The sequence below is a fragment of the Acomys minous genome, assembly GCF_964271855.1.
Source record: "Acomys minous genome assembly, chromosome: 15".
NCBI lineage: Eukaryota > Metazoa > Chordata > Mammalia > Rodentia > Muridae > Acomys > Acomys minous.
In genome coordinates this window covers 9998104-10015432 of record NC_140497.1, presented here as the reverse complement: position 1 = coordinate 10015432, position 17329 = coordinate 9998104, and the positions used below count along the sequence as shown (strand labels likewise).

Below are 17329 nucleotides of genomic sequence, written 5' to 3'. Positions count from 1 at the left end.
GTTCTGCATAAATGTGCACGAAGCTTTGAGATGCCAGCGTCTCAAAGTAGCGCCAACTGATCTCTTCATCAGCACTGAAATGTCACACACATCTCTAGCGTTTTACCATCATCCCACCTGCCTCCAGTATCCCAGCTCCTTCCATCACCCTTGTCCATTACCTCATTACTCCAGTACTCCACCCCTTTCCATCATGTTATCCCCCCCAGTACCCCATCTGTGTTACCCCACCTTTCTCCACTACTCTGCCTCCCTCCGTTTCCCCCACTCTATAGTAATCCACCTGTGTCATTATTTTATCGCCTTCCATCACCCGACCCTTCCAGTCCCCTCCCTCCCTCCATTACATCATCCCTCCAGTATCCCATCCTTCCATCACCCCATCCCTCCCTTACCCCACCTATGTCTGCCATCCCATCTTTCTCTATCCCTTCATCACCCTTCAACATCAACATACCGTCTCCCTCCACCATCCCATCTCTACCACCTCACCTCTCTTCCTTATCTCTCTCCCTCTATCACTTCATTTCTCCAGTACCCTAGCTACCTCCATCATCCTGCATCACCTTTCAGCATCCCACCCTCTATCACCCCACCCTGGTAGTATCCCACCCCTCTCTATTATCCCACCTTTTGCAACGCCTTCCTTTTCCACCACCTCAGCTTTCTCTAGCATCTTCCTTCACTCTAGTACCCGTCCTATCCCTAGTCTTTGAGAGTCTTATCTGTAGGTAAATATCCAAGTTAGCCTATGTGGGAAGCTTGAGAAGTTTAAGTTGATTTAGTTTCTAAAACTGTTAAGGCCTAGAGTCATCTTATGTCATATTAGTCCCAAATTAGCCTCTACTTATTCTGTGATCCCTGTGCTCCAAACTTAAGGGTTGAAGCCAACAGGTTGAGACACATGATCTGTTGCTGGTCCTTCATTGACACAAACGTGCTTTTGATAGAATGCAATCCATCTTGGAACCTTTTGGACGCTGAAGTTACTATTGCTGTACTAGAACACCATGATCACGGTTTAGGGAAGGAAGGGTTCATCTCAGCTTATAATCCCACATCATAGTCCATCACCGAGGGAGGCAGGGCAAAAGCCTGGAAGCAGGTAGAAACAGCAAGGAGGAATGCTACTTCCTGGCTTGCCCCTTGGGGATTCCTCAGTCTGTTTCCTTAATAAATCTGGGACCACAGGCCCAAGGGTGGCACTCCCACCCATACTGGCCTGGATCTCCCACATCAATTTCCTATTAAGAAAACACATTAAACACTTGCTTTAATGTAAATCTCCTGAAACATAATGGATAATCCCCTTTCCCCAATGATTCTAGCTGTGGCAATGTGACATAGCTAGGACATCCATCATCTTAATTTTAGTCTATAAAGAGTATTTACAGACACTGAGGATGGACATGCCCCTATGGTGATGGATCCGGTGACTTTGGTTTGTGAAGAATGTCTGGGAAACATGTTAGCATTATTTGGCCAACAGAAATATTAGAAATAAAGAACAGATGATTTTAGGTATCTGAAATTCGATGGCATGAGAGATATAATGGATTGGTTGTGACTGGCTTTTCTTGCCTTTGCCAGCCATGGATGGATAGGTAGAGGTACCAGGAAAAGTTGTGTTGGCACAAATAAAACTAATTAAATTCATGTGCTGGAAATGGGATGAGGGTTTGTCCCCTGCAGATGAGCCCAAGATGAAGGCATGCACATGTGTGTCACCCCACTGTTGCATGTAAGCTCCAAGAGCACAAGTGGAGGACCCCACTCCTGCATGGTGACTGGGGGCTCTAGGATGCTCTAAGTTATTGAGGATGTGCTCTGTGTCCCCTTGTGTAACTTTCAGCCATAAATATCTATGTCTTTAAGCCATGAGAACACAGACCCCCATATCTCCCCTGCCAGGTGCCTTGCAACCCATCAGGAAGGTTTTATGATCACAGTGTTCTCTTAATTATTTCCTTGTAGTTATCTTCTTTGTACTAGTTCTCCTTGAATCCCACAGCAAGCACAGGAGTTAGAAGAAAGTGGTGTGTCTATAATCTGGGGCCCCTGTTGTAAAAGTCTTCATTAATCTCTTGATAACAAACTTATGGCATGTGGATTTTCCTAGCAGAGAATGACCTGTCAACTCTCCCACTGAGTTACCTCTTTAATCCTTGCTGTCAAAGATGCCTCTGATAAGGAATCCTATGTAAAAAAAAAATCATCAACTTCCCAGCACAATGGATTGCTGCTTGAAATAGATTTGCATTTGCTGAACCATAATGACTACAAGGACGCAAATCCTCCTGTGAATATATCGTGGTGACATCCACAAAGCCTGAGATAGCTTGGTCTCATCGTTCAGCATTTTATTTCAGACTATTTCATAGATTGAAGAGGATAAAACTGGAACGTGTTCTTCAAATACCTTGTAGATTTTGAGAGATCTATATAAAACTGTTTAATGAAACCACTGAGAATGATCCTGGTGAGATTACAGGAAATGTGATTCTATTAGAAGGCAGGAATTGCTCCTCTCCTCTGGGAAGTTGTCTGCTCTGCCGTCCTTCTGTGAAGTGTGCATCGTGTCTTAGGGAGGGTGACCAATTTAGAATCACCTCACACAAATCCTCAGATTTTGTCCAGGCGTTCTTCTTGAAGATTAACAAAAGTGCACTTTGTGGCAGAGGAATTGGGCCCTGGGTTGAGGTTGCCACTGGAGGCATCAAGTGTAGCCTTAGCTTGTTGAGCTGTTGACCTCAGCAGGACTGCGTGTTCTCAGGGTCCACTGCCTTTGTGTGGTGCAGAAAACCTGCTCAGCATCACCCTTGCAAGTCGCACTTAAAAGTAAGACAGACTCACGAGTCAGAGTTCTACAGTGTTCTTTTAGCACAGACAGCTACACAGATTTAAAAAAACATCGGTGAGTGTTTAATGCCAGCGCTAGCTTCCATGCCTTTCACAGATCAGATCCACTTGGCATTTTATGACTGCTTGTTAACACTTAAGGAGGGTCTACAAAGTGGGCTCTGGTGTTTGCTGTCCATGTAAGCCTAGCTAAGCTCAAAGGCACTCACCCACACAGATCCCATCCCACTGTGCAGCCTGCCTTTCTGACTCTCCTAAGAGATGGGATATTTTTAATACACAGTGTTTCGTTGTCAGCACAAAATACTGATAATCATGGGGCAAATACTAAGGTCGGACATTTGGTTTGTAGATTTTTCTAAAAATGGTTACAATTTAATCCTTGTAGGAATGTTGAATATTTACAATGACAGAAACTGGCAGAGTGGGAGGTGAGCTTAAGACAGCAGGGTCTCAGGGGAGAGAGGTGTATACAGCAGGGTACTTATGTTGCCTCATAGAGCAGAGCAGAGCACAGCATTCCATCCTGGACCTCCTTGAAAAGCATTCCTTCCTCTACCCAAGCTGCCAGGTCTGCCCTTCAACACAGGTGCAATTCTGTACGATACACTCAAAGGCAGGGTTTCTGTGCAGTCAGCACAATGTTGTTTAATTTAAATTTCCAACTCATCATACTCCTTTCCAAAACCCGAGCAATATATGTTCATCTGTCCCTGCCGTGCTGATCCTTCTGGGAACCTGATTCCAGGTTCTCTCCAGATAGCAAAATCAAAACCAAAAAGATAAGGCCCCTTATATAAAGTGTGTAGTGTTTTGCATGTGGCACATGCTCTCTTGTACCCTGTAGTTTGTTTCTGTGTGGCTTAGGATAATCAGCCTTCCAATGTGTCCCCAGCACACAAGGCCTGCACTCTATGAGCCCTGGGTGCATGCGCGCGCGCGCGCGCGCGCGCGCGCACACACACACACACACACACACACACACACACACACACACACACATGCGTGCCCATCCATAATCAGCCTCTGGGGCTGTATCTGATTTTTTATTTCATTCCTAGCCTAAGAGCATTACCTGGGTGACATAAAGCATCCCTTGGTATAACGGTTTAAATGGCAATGTCCACCACAGACTCAGATATTTAAATACTTGATCTCCAGTTGGTGACACTGTGAGAGGAGGCTTAGAACATGTGGCCTTGTCGGAGGACGCCTGTCACTGGAGGCCGGCTTCAGGATTTTAAAGACTCTCAGCTTGCCCAGTGAGGTCCCTTTGCTTCCTCTTTTTGGTTTAAGCTGTGAGCTTAAAATGTTCCTCAGGCTATTCCTGTGCCCACTGCCACATGTCCCGGACATGACAGACTCATATCCCTCCAAAACCATAAGCCCAAATAGACCCTTTGCTCTGTAAGCTGCCTTTGTCGTGGTGTCATACCACACCGATACTGTAATAAGTCAAGACTATGCCAGGGTATACTGGATCACTCACTGGCAGCATAGAAGACAGCATAGTCATCCAGAGAGGGCAAGGATGGAACAGCCATACCTTAGGATGGTGAAGCGTCTATCCCCACATACAAACTCACTTCTGACAGGACTTCAGATAGCTCTCAGGAGCAAAGTCTCGCATTAATGTGATGAGGAGGCAAACAACCCCTTTTCCAGTGTGTTTCCCAGCTACTCAAAGCCACAACTCTCATAAGGACTTTTAAAAAGGACTCTCACAGTCAAAGAATATAGCAAAATATTACATTACAATGGCATCTTAAATTCAAAACAAAACTCAGAGTGCATTGGATTTAAGTTTTGCCTGAGGGGATTTTTCTTCCTCATGATTTTGACTTCTTCTTCTTCTTCTTCTTCTTATTATTATTATTATTATTATTATTATTATTATTATTATTAGCATTTGGGTTAAGTTCTGTAAATGAAATTGTTGTAAATATTCTGTATATGCGAATAGCCTATAATTTTTCTAACTGAAAACTCTAAGACAGAAACTTGCTACAGCTGGCAAAAGAAATGGGGAAGTAAGTGTTAGTTCCAAGTCCACAAAGGTATTTATTGCAGCCATAAACTAACTTTAACTTTTAAAACTATTTGAATCAAATCAGCAATTCCATAATCAGGGATTAATTCATCTGAATAACAAACAGTACATCTTCAACACGATCCTATAGGAAGTTTGCTCAATCACAGCTGGTCAATACCCAGAAAGTAACAGTTCACACCAATGCCAGATGTATTTACTTTTTGGGTGTTCGAGACAGGGTTTCTTTTTGTAATCTTGGCTGTCCTGTACTCACTTTGTAGACCAAGCTGGCCTTAAACTCACAGTGATCCACCCGCCTCTACCTCCCTGGGTGCTGGGATTAAAGGCGTGCACCACCATGCCCGGCTCTAATGCTAGATTTTAGAGAGATGAAGTAGTGTACAATTCACAGGGTAGTCAGAAGTTGGAAGCACTTCTGGGGTACATCACAATACAGACTTTGCAAATACTGGGTCACCTCTAGAGATCTCTCATGCCTACTGAACTTCCCAAATCAATGTCTCCTGACAGCATGTCAGAGGCTGGAAGCAGTTCTGGGGGTACATCATGGTACAAGACCTTGCAAATACCAGATCACCTCCTAGACAGCCCACATGCCTAGTGAGCTCTCTTAACAGGGTGGCTCTTGGCAATTATGAACTAAAATAAACCTCTCTTCTAAGTTGCCTTTTGTCAGGGTGTTTTATCACAGTGACAGAAATGAAACCAGGAGACCTTGTCTACACTTATTCAAATTAGGAGTGCAAAATACCAAATCATCCTGTGTAGTCTCCTTTCTGTTTGGCACGGGGCTGAAGTGCGGTGAATTTTGAAGTATATCTTCTATTTCCTCTAAGTATTCAGGCCAGTTCCTCAGAGAGTAGTGTAGCCAAATTGGAAGTGCAATGCCCTGGGAAATTTCCCTTGCAAATATGGTACACCTTGTTACCTGCCCCCTAAGGAATACATCCATGCCCATGTGAGTTAAAGAAAGGCATGGGCCACTTCAAGCTATGCTGGAGCTAAAAGCTTAGTGGAGACATGTAGAGTTTGAAACTAAGCGTGTCCAATCAAGATTGTCTAACTGAAGGGAGCAGAAAAGCTCACCTGAGGTTTGGGAACTTTGTTAAATGTGCCTTCTTCAGCAACCCATGGTTGGTACGCAATGCCTTCTTTCAGAAGTGACCCCCCCAAAGCACTTGGAACTATCTAGAACAGTGGTTCTTAACCTTTCTAATGCTGTGACCCTTTAATAAAGTCCTTTGTGTTTGATGATGCCCTAACCACAATATTACCTCATTACTACTTCATAACTGTAATTTTGCTGTTAGGAATCATAAAGTAAATATCTAACGTGCAGGATTTCTGATATGTGACCCCCCCACAAGGGGTCAAAACCTCCAGATTGAGAACCATTGATCTAGAATGATAGCCAGGATTCAGGTGGCTTAGTGAACTCTGTGGGTCTCACTGTGATTTGGGGGGGGGGTGTGTGTCTAGAAACTGGGTATCAGATCCATCACCTCACAAGCACGTGCTAACTGTGTGAAGTTGTGTGGAGGCTCCTGCATGCTTCCTCTGGTCCTGGTGGCTGGGGTTGGAGCAATGCCTCCACCAGCCCTCGTGAGAGCACACTGTGCTGATGACGACAGTGTTTGGAATGACAGCTCAGGCCAGTGTTCTTCACCTGTGCCATCAGTGAGGGCTTCAGAGACCGCTCTGCCAACTACAAAGGCACTAAGTTTTAACACACACACACACATACACACACCATGGTAGCAAGTCTGAGTATATGGGAAGTAATCTACATGGACAAAAAAAAAAAAAAAAAAAAAAAAAAAAAAAAAAGACTAAGCCCAGATGGCCAGGAAACCTTCCAAACGATGGAACCTGGCAGTATAGGGTAGCTTTTCTGATATGATCTCTCTTAGGTACTTATTTCATTGCTGAGACAGAAAGGAGGAGGGTTTGTTTTTGCTCCCGGTTTAAAGGTAGACACCCACCATGGGAGGAAATGCAGGGAGATTGAGGCACTGGTCACGTTGTACCTACAAGAGAACAGTGGATGCTGGTTTTCAGCTCGTGTTTTCCTTTAACGCTGTTCTGGGAACCAGGCCCATAAAACTGTGCCACTCTCATTGGTTAAGATAGGTCTTTCTCCCTCAATTAACCCTCACAAACACATCCAGGGGGCTGTTTCCATGGCGATTGTAAACCCCATCAGTCTGACAATCAGGATCATTCATCATACTTCCCGTTCCACTTGTGCTGCCCCTCACCTCTATGACGCCACTTCCCGATCAAGAGCAAGGTTGTGTAGAAGAGGAGACTATTGCCCCAAGCAGAAATACTGATCGTTATTCTAATTGCTCCAAAATGGAGAAAAAAGCGCAATGGAGCATAACTATAATCAGATGGGGGTTTTTTTTGTTGTTGTTGTTTTGCTTTGTTTTTCATTTCTGATGGTCTCCGGCTTCCCTGCTAGAGAGATTGCAGCCAGGGAAAGCCTCACCAGAACATGTGCATCCATCCACTTCCATCTGCTTGTGGCTCCTACACAGGCTTTGCGCTCGGAAACTGATGGTGATGGTCTCTTGGGCTCTTGCCAATCCAAAACCCAGATTTATAGAGTCAGCTATATTCTTCTTTCCTGTTCTATTGAATTAATAAGAACCTATTTCTATATGGGGGAAGTTATTTTAAAAGGTTGAAGGTATGTGAAGAAATGAAATATAGAAAGGGTGATGAAAAGAGAAAGGTGGCCAGAGAGAAGGGCAGCTGGAGGTGGATCATAGAGAAAGCCTTCCTTCTCTCCCGGCCGCACAGCTTCTTCCTGCTTAGTCCCTCACACCCATGTGTTCAGCAAGAGCCGCAGCCATCTTTTCTCTCCTTCTTCTCTTGCCCATGTGTAGTTTGTGGGCACAACCTGCTGTCCCTTTGTTTCCTTAACAAGCAGCAAGTTTGCTCATCCACAGTTCCTAGCACCTTGAGTATGGCTCTGTCTCTACTAAGTCATGCATCCTACTGATGGCAAGACATTTTCCTTCTGCAGTGGTTTTCAGATGATTCAAATGAATGTCTCTAAAACTGGACACATTTTCTGATCTCCAACCCTCCCTCTGGAATTTCATAGTTTCTTAGCTCCATTTCCCAGGTTGGGTATCTTCCTTCTCCTCATCTCTGCTGCCTAGTGAGTAGGAAATCCATACCTATCTTTTAATTTTTATTCAAAAAGATAGATCAAATGACATACCAATAAGAAAATAATAGGATAGGTAATCAGGGAAGCTATAAATTGGGGAAATAGCTATAAATAATCTTATATAAGAAGTAAGATTTCCCCACAATGCTTGGGGAAAATATGACAAAGTAGAAAAGAATAACATAGAATAAAAGTACACATGTCAGTGGAGGAAATTCTCAGTTATTTATGCATTCGTCTATGTTATTGAGTTCACAGCAAAGGTAAGTGAATTGCGAATACCATGGGCTTGTGTTGAGTTTTTCACTGTTTTTGTTTCTGTCCTCAGCGGGTCATTGTGGCTCTCCAGACCCCATTGTGAATGGTCATATCAGTGGTGACGGCTTCAGCTACAGGGACACAGTTGTCTACCAGTGCAACCCTGGGTTTCGGCTCGTGGGCACCTCTGTGAGGATTTGCCTGCAGGACCACAAGTGGTCGGGGCAGACCCCTGTTTGCGTCCGTGAGTAGAGTTTGTGGAACTGCGCTGAAGACCCATGTTTCTCATTTTCATGTATAGTTCAGTCATCCTTTAAACATGTTATCCCCTTCTGAGTCAATGGCAGGAGTGATCTTTCCCTCTCGCTGTCCCAAGTCAGAGTACAAGCCTGTCATGATGGCTTCCCCTGTCCAGCATCCTCCATACTGTCCTCCTAGACACTAGCCCTCCATAAATTCTCTCATCCGTTCACTAAAGGGCACCTTGCAACTGATGTCATTCACTCATTTATAGAACGTTCAGGCTGAGAAACAGTGCCGGTCAGAGGAGGGTGTGGACACTCCCTTGCTGCCATATATTGCCTGGTATTGGGATTTCAGGTAGCATAAAGAGTTTGTTATGCAGCTCTTAATTTACTCAGAAGAACTGTTTGCTTCCTGAGCCCGTTCCCACAACCCTGTCTCTTCAAAAGTGAATGCTGGATGTTTGGAGATGGTCCCCGTTTTCAATGCAAACTTCCTGTCAAGCCCTTGGATAGCCTTCGCCTTCTCATAAGTTAAGCAGAGGTGTGGATGTGTCTGAGGAGTAGCTTCTGTTGTCTCTGACAGTGCTCTGGAAATGCAGAGTCAAGGATGAAGCTTCACTTAGAAGAAAAGAGAGGCTGACCAGATAAATGAGGAAGAAAATGGCATTTTGTGCTTATAATGCATTCCTTTGAAAGCACCTGTTATAGACCCTGCCTAGCTCCGTGTGGCTGCTATGTGAGCATAAGATCACGTGATAGGTGTCAATAAGATGAATACTGGCATGTGTGCAGTTATTTGTCTAATTTTATGATTAACTTGGTGCTGGAATTACTTATAATTTGAGGTTGAAAACAACTCCCCAGAGTGTTTCCAAATGGAAGCTTCAGGACATCAGCAGCTGTATACCAAATGGGAAATACTCAAAATCCTTGCTAAACAGAACTTTTTAGCATGTCTTTGGCTGCTTTGTTGCCAAGTCACTTGGCACTCCGCTGCCTTGAGTAAAGGGTGTTAGTCCTAGGGTGAAGGAAGCAGGCTCTGCTGTTAGAGGTCACGTCTCACCAGTACGCGTTGTTCCGTCTCCCAGATCTCCCAAACCAGAACACGGCCCTCGATGTCTCTAGGAAACCCCTTTATTCATGCAGTCTTCGTGTCTACCCATTTGTTCTCAGTGACTCCAGATGGGAGGGGTGCCCTGGTTTGTGTGGGCAGTGATACAGACCTTGTTCCCACAGCTATCACATGTGGACACCCGGGAAACCCTGCCCGTGGCCTCACAAACGGCAGTGAGTTCAACCTGAATGACCTCGTGAATTTCACCTGCCACACTGGCTACCTGTTGCAGGGTGCTGCCCGAGCCCAGTGTCGGAGCAACGGCCAGTGGAGCAGCCCCTTGCCGATCTGTCGAGGTAGGTAGGAGAGGTGTCTGGGAAATGAGTATTTTGCCCTGAAGTACAGGCAAAGTACACACACACACACACACACACACACACACACACACACACACACACACGACTTGTTTCCATGCAAAATACCCCTTTTTAAACTCAGTACCTGCTCACAAGGTGTTCTGCAAAACACTGGGTTCCAGACTGTAGTACATCGGCGTGGGTCACACTGAAGGAGTGTCCCGTATAGCACAGCCCCTGAAGGCTCTCCTGAGTCAGCTCAGGGTATGCTATGGGGTGCCCTACAGATCAAAGGATCTTCTATTGTCCTTTGTCTGCTCTGGGCACACAGCGCTGCTGATTCTCTGTTCAAGGGACCATTTACATCATTTTGAATTGGGTTTGTCATACCAAGAACTGACCAAGGAGGGGTACAAATGTTTGCTTCAGGTTTTGCAAACCATCTTTTGGGTTCATTCAATTGCCTCCAACTAGGGCATCCTGAGTTTAGATTACAACTTGGGTATAGAAACAATGTAGTGTGGGGGCTTTAAAAAAATACCTCCTCAGAATCATAAACATTTATTTAGCTCAAGGAAATCAAAGCCTTCATCCAGAACATCAAGAGTTCCATGAAATGCAGAGAGCATTGTGTCATAGTACCGAATGGGGCTTGGTGAACCCCGTCTCTGCCTGAGATTTCCCCCATCCCAGCAAAGTAACCAAATGCATACACTGGGACAGGTTTCCCTTCAGCTTCCAGACTTACCATATGTAGTAGCTGTGGAGAAATTCTGTGCACAGCTCTTTCCTGAGCCAGAAATATCTGGAGAGGATGCTCCATGGCAGCTGTCCTATTCACTGGCATGGTGAAGTGCAAGGTAATCAGGCCATTTTCTCTTCTGCACCTGGGGATGCCTGCTGCTAATTCCTCCCAAGTTGGCCATGGGCCTTTGGGCTAATGGAGGCCGTTCAGCATAAGCAGAGCGTGTCCTGTCCTGCTGAGACTGCCTCCCCATCTCCTCCCGAGACAAAAGGTTCCCATTAGAGGTGGCCTAACCTACATTTCCATGAGGCATTGATGAAAGAACTGCCCTCTTCAGCTGCTTTTGTGGTGTATTGACAGCAGCATTCCTTTAAGGGCACACATTAATATGTGCAGGGAGGTGTGCCTAAATAACAAGTGTGCCCCAGATTTCAAACACTGTGCTTGAATAAAAGTAATCAAACCATCACCTGGCCGCTTCCTCTTTACCATTTTTTTTAGATTGTAAAAACTTAATGAAGAAAACTGATTTAGAATTTATTCTGAAGAAGCCTATTTTTAGGAAGTAGCAGATTGGTCCTATAACTTCAAAACTGTGGTGGTGGCCAAAGCTTGAGCTGTCTATAACGAAGGGTAGGTACAATCTGAGGCAAATCAGCAAGTCATGCGAAGGCTCCCGGCTCAACTTCTCCCTTCAGAAACTGCCCATATCTACTCAGAATTCTTTCACACTTTGGCATAGGATTTCTTGGTTTTATTTATTTCCATTGTAATTTAGGGCTTTTAATTCTTTGTGTATTTATTATAGAAGATACTGCTTACATAAGAATATTTTCACACAACTATATATTGTTTGTTGAGGATATTCCCTCATGTCCTACATCAGCCTCTTTTAGCCCCACCCTCAGTTAGTTCCTCTTGTCCTCGGGACAATTTCATACACATTTTCCTGTCATATATACATACGTGACTTTGTATTTCCATATATGGAATCTAAGGACTACAAATGAGAGGAAGTAGATATTTGTTCTGTTAAGATTCATTTAATTTGCTCAATATGACTACCTTTGCCTTCTTTTCCCTACAGAATGCTTAACTTTATTCTTAATTATGAGTGGAGGTGGATAAAGCTTTAGATAAACAATATGTTTTATTTTCTAGTGGTGAACTGTTCAGATCCCGGATTTGTGGAAAACGCAGTCCGCCATGGGCAACAGAACTTTCCAGAGAGCTTTGAGTATGGGATGAGTGTGATGTATCACTGCAAGAAGGGTTTCTACTTGCTGGGGTCTTCTGCCCTGACCTGCATGGCAAATGGCTTGTGGGATCGCTCCTTACCCAAGTGTCTGGGTGAGTGAGGCTTCTCCCAGGCTTCCGGACTACAGAACCAAAGAAAACACTAACGATAGAAGTGCATTTCCACATAGTTAAGTAAACATTACATTTTAGCTCCTTCTCCCCCTCCTACTCCTGTTTCTGTCAATCCTCATAATAGATCGGCCAGAAATCACCAAATACAACTTGAATGAGTTTAAAACGGTAGAAAGGAACCCTCGCCTGCCTCTGTGTGATCATCTGCCTGCTTTATTCTGTGACACAGGCTTGCTCTTCACCTTCCATCATGGTGGCCATAAATCTCAGTGCCTTCATGCCTCAGCTTTACTCTCCGCAGCTCCAGGTTCAGAAGTATCAGCCAAGGGCTCTGATATAGACTTGCTTACCAAGCACCCATGATGGGGAAGGAGGGCTTGTCAGAGTGATGGGTCTGGCTACCATTCCCTTCCAGTGAGGCCAACACTGGTCCCAGCTGGCAGACAGCATCACACAAACTTCACCCAGCCAGGGAAAGGGACAGCTCTGTGAAGGGTAGAGGTGTTCTTCTGCACAGATGAAGACCTAAATGGCCACTAAGTTCCCAAAGAACTTGTTCTCTCTTCAGTATAGAAGATGGAGATGAACAAGGATGCATCCGTCTACACATGCTCCATACTGTGATGGTTTACCCCTGAAAATAAAACAAAAGGAGACAGTCCTGTAGAACAGAAAAAATCACCTTCCAAGATATCCCTGTCTTTGAGCATCTTTGGTCAGGAGGAAACAAAGCAGTCTTTAGAATCAAGATGCCACCATATTGGTGATGCCTAGGAAAGAGGTGGCACTGTGCCAGGAACTTCTGTGCTTCTCATGCCCCTCTCAATTGTAGCGCTTTGAGGTGGTCAAGTATGGGAGAATTTCAAGCACTGCCACTTCAAGGGAGTTTCCCTTACAAGTCCTTCACAGAAAGAGCCTTACATTTTAACTTCCACACTGTGGTTGCTTTCCACAGAGAAAGGGAATAATGCTGGGTGTGCAGTGTTTGTAGATTACTGGTGTCTCTTTGAATGTGCCTACACTCTCCTCCCATCAGCATGTCTGCAGCTCATTTTCCTCAGCTCCACACTCTGGGGCATTTCCCAGGGAACTTAGTTTTCTTTGTTCCTTCCCCTTTTCTGTTGTTCTCTTGTGCTCCTGGGGGATTCCCATCAGCCACTGCACTGATGCTAATATGGTTCCATCTGCAGGCTCTAGGATTTAACAAACTCCCTGTCCCTTGCCTGGCTGGTCCTACCCCTCCTTGTCCCACTTGTTGTCCTTAACAACAAGAACGTGGAAGGAGAGCCTCATAGGAAAACTTTCTGTGCTCCAGCGAGGTTCAGCCTCATCTTTGTGCTGGTATTGCTTTGTGCCTTGGATTGTTTCCCTTTTGTTCTCTTATTTCACACAGAATTGGTCATTTACCTAGCATTTGAGTGTTTGGGGTCTAATTGGCTTCCTTTTAGGACTCTAGATGAAACGTGGGTCTGCACTGAATGCTACACAGATAATGGGGCCTAATGTGACCCCAGGGAAGGCTCTACCTTCCAGCTCCAGCTCCTCCTCTCTGGTCCACATCACTCCTGAGTTTGCTTGTAAGCAAATAGAGTTAGTCTTGGATATTGAACCTGTGTGTTTGAATAAGTCCCTGGCAGCTCCCATCCAGCTCCTTATTTGCATGAAGCATTGTAGTAGATCTGTCCCTCACTGTGTTTGAGACTGAGGAGGAAATGGAGATAGAGATTTCAGTACTCAGGATTCTATTCATCCAGATCCTGAATGGCGTTTACAATATATTATGAACTTGGATTGGCATAATTTTAAGGATCAGAATGAAAATACAGAGATGATTTTTTTTAAGACTATGTTGGAGGTGAGTTGTTTTTTCATTTGTTATTTTTACTTACACATCTTAGATCACAACTCACTAAAAGAATCCTCACTAGACTGGTTTTCCTAGACAGATGAGCTTAATTAAGTAAATTCAATATAATCTTGTCTCCAAGCAAAGTATATGATTATCATGTTAACTGACAAAGTAATGAAAATAGTTCTGGTGGACTCATATGGCTTTTCATGTGAAAGAAATTCCCCACTCTGCTCATATGGAATACAATTAGAGCCAGACAGATAAAGTTGGGCAGGTGCTTTTCTCCTTGAAGGCCGACGTGTAAATTTCAACTTTTAAGCAAAGGTCTCCTAAGTAAAACAAAACCTCGCAACCTTTCTTTTCTTCAGTAGCTAAATATGGAGGAGCCATCTGACAGCAGCCATTTCTAACCTTGAGAGGACATAGTTAAGTCCTGTTCCTTAATGGGCAATACTTGGGAGATCTGTATGGAAGCCTTACTACGCAAAACATATATCTTCATTTATTCTAATCTTATCTTCAGCTATATCATGTGGGCATCCTGGAGTCCCTCCTAATGCTGTTCTAACTGGAGAATTGTTTACATATGGAGCCATAGTTCAGTACTCTTGCAAAGGGAGCCAGATCCTCACAGGCAACAGCACGAGAGTCTGCCAAGAAGACAGTCATTGGAGTGGAGCCCTTCCCCATTGTTCAGGTGAGGAGCCCTATGCCCAGAATATTTGACAATTATATACATGTTTGTAATGATTCAAATTATATCACTAGTATAGATGATCACCATCATCTCTGGCCCCACCACAGGAGTCACCAACATTGACATCTTCACCACAACCTTTGGCCCTTTCCCATAGATCAACATCATCTTCACCATCATCCTTGTTCCCTATTACATAGATCACCACTATCTCCATCATCAGCACCATTAGTCTGTCACATGTCCACGTCACATAAGTCATGATCAGCACCCTCCTCACCATTATCACTGGTGTCCACCACATAGATCACCATCATTTTATCCTCACCCATGTCACTAAACCAATTCTCATAGATCTGTACATCCTCTCCATCATCTCTGTCATTATCCCTGGTTCCCATCATATGAATCTCGCAGCAGCACGTGCTCCATCCTCACAAGCCCATCACTTACCATTTCCTTCAGCAGGGACCCTTTATTGTCCTGTTGGAACTCTTGTTTGCCTTGGTTGAATCTATTATAAGCTTCCTCTCTACTTCCCTACATTCTCACCTCTAGTATCCATAGTCGCCTTCATCCTCAATTTTTCTAAGAGTGCTTTTTACTGTCCTGGGATGCTGCTGCAATCACCCATCAGTGTTTCACTTCTCCCCAAAGAATCCTATTTCCGCATTAGCCATATTTTTATTTTAATGACAGAGAACCAGTGTCTTAGGTTTCTTCCCTGTAAGGAAGTATGATGATGAAAATCCTTCTTTCCAGATGCTACAGAAGCATCATCCATGTTAAAAGCGTACTTAAGAAGCCTGTGAAGTTTTGCAGGAAACAACTCTGTTTAAACAAGTCATGCATTCCCTGTGTTTTGTTCTCCATAGGAAATAGTCCTGGATTTTGTGGTGATCCAGGGACTCCTGCACATGGGTCTCGTCTTGGGGATGAGTTTAAGACAAAGAGCCTTTTGCGCTTCTCCTGTGAGATGGGCTACCAGCTGCGGGGCTCCGCAGAGCGCGCGTGCCTGGTGAATGGGTCGTGGTCAGGAGTACAACCTGTGTGTGAGGGTGAGTGATTCAAACCCCTCAGCCCTCCCAACTCTTCAAACCACTGGCTCATCCTAAAGGGGCCGAGGCCATCCTGAGAGGTCTCTAGATGGCTTTTAACCCTTCTCCCAAAAGTTTTCAGAGCATCAGCAAAAGTTATGAGTGAACCTTAGAGATACCCACACTGGGTCTTAGCATTTGGATGTTTATCACACAAAGGCAGGTTTCTAAACTGACACTAGCCTGTGACTGGTTCTCTGTTGTATGGATCCTGAAGGTGTAGGAAGGAGGCTGCAGGACAGTGAGGAGAAGCAACTCAGTCAGACAGGATCTCTACAGGCTGGGAGCACTTCAGTCCCCTCAGGTTTCATTCTGCTGGTGCCTTCATGAACAGGAGCTGCAAAGCAATCCAGAGTTATAATCTGCGTGGCATGTTGGAGTGAATACATCTGATTTCAGTAGGAAGCAGGGATGGTCCACCTGTCAACAGTGGGCACCACGAGTCCTTTATAGTAGCACACCAGGTGTCTCCCAAGTCTGGCTTAGGCAAAGAAGAACTGAGATGTGCTTTATAACAATGTGCTTGAAGTTCAGAAAACAGCATCAGAATGTAGGCAGCTATCCCTTTAACTAGCAGATATGCACGTAAGCCTATCTCAAGTTTTGGGTCTCAAAAGATTATGCTAGGGTATTTCTGTGTGGATAAAATATTTTCTATATAATTTGAAGGACTTGAAGACGCTCTTGCACGGTCACCACTGGGGACTGAATCTCTTAGAAGTCTTAAGCAAGGCTTCAGGCACCAGTTCCCTTGCTGTTTCTTAATCTACTGAAAACCTTACACCCACAATGGGAAACTGGGATGCACTGTAAAAGGAACTCACGAGTCAGGAAAGAAAACCTTTAAAAACTTTCATATAAAGACCAAATGACTTATATACCGATGATAGTTTAATAACACATACCTGTAGATTTCTATTACATTACCTTGGCTTTGGTTAGCAGTCGGTTCTCTTGACCACAGTCTCATTAGCAAATGCTTCCAAGGCCCTTGCTCAGGAAGTTGCTTCGCAATGATGATGCCATTTGATTTAAGTTGTATTGAACAAATCTTTCGCTTTCTCATAATTTCAACTAAAGCAATAAAAGTGTAGCATCGACGGAGATAACCTGAGCTACATGCTGTCTTGTCATTGCCACTTGTAGGCAAAACATGCGACATTCCACACATTGTAGCACTTGGGGGTATCTTATCTTACCCCTTTTACAGTTAATTACATTACGTGTAGAGTTGGAAACTATTGTCTATATAAATTCACTTAGCAAAAATTTCTCAGAGTTCAGTACAGTGTAACTAGCCATCTGTCTAGTGCCAAATCCTAGGTGGGCTCTGCTGATACTAAACAATAAAATGTTTAGAATTAGTTACATTTTGCTGTGAATTAACTTACACAAAATTGTATCTTAGCAGAACAAGTCACATAGTCAGAATATGAGGTCAAAGATGCATTTTAAACAAACAAACAAACAAAAAACCCTAGAAACAGAATATAGTGAAGTCTTAACTTATAATTTACAAAGTATCATTGTTTTCTAGAAACTAAAATAGAACCTTTGTTTT

The 17329-nt window shown here is 44.1% G+C and overlaps 1 protein-coding gene across 2 annotated transcripts in view; it reads left to right on the top strand.

Annotated features, from left to right (window-relative positions):
* Positions 1-17329, top strand: part of CSMD1 (CUB and Sushi multiple domains 1) — a 1521983-nt gene that overhangs the window by 1473356 nt on the left and 31298 nt on the right. For both annotated transcript variants that reach the window (XM_084758080.1, XM_084758079.1), the window contains exons 53-57: positions 8422-8595; positions 9833-10006; positions 11913-12101; positions 14498-14671; positions 15547-15729. In XM_084758080.1, the coding sequence (XP_084614206.1) occupies positions 8422-8595; positions 9833-10006; positions 11913-12101; positions 14498-14671; positions 15547-15729 (894 nt within the window). The remainder of the gene's footprint in view (positions 1-8421; positions 8596-9832; positions 10007-11912; positions 12102-14497; positions 14672-15546; positions 15730-17329) is intronic.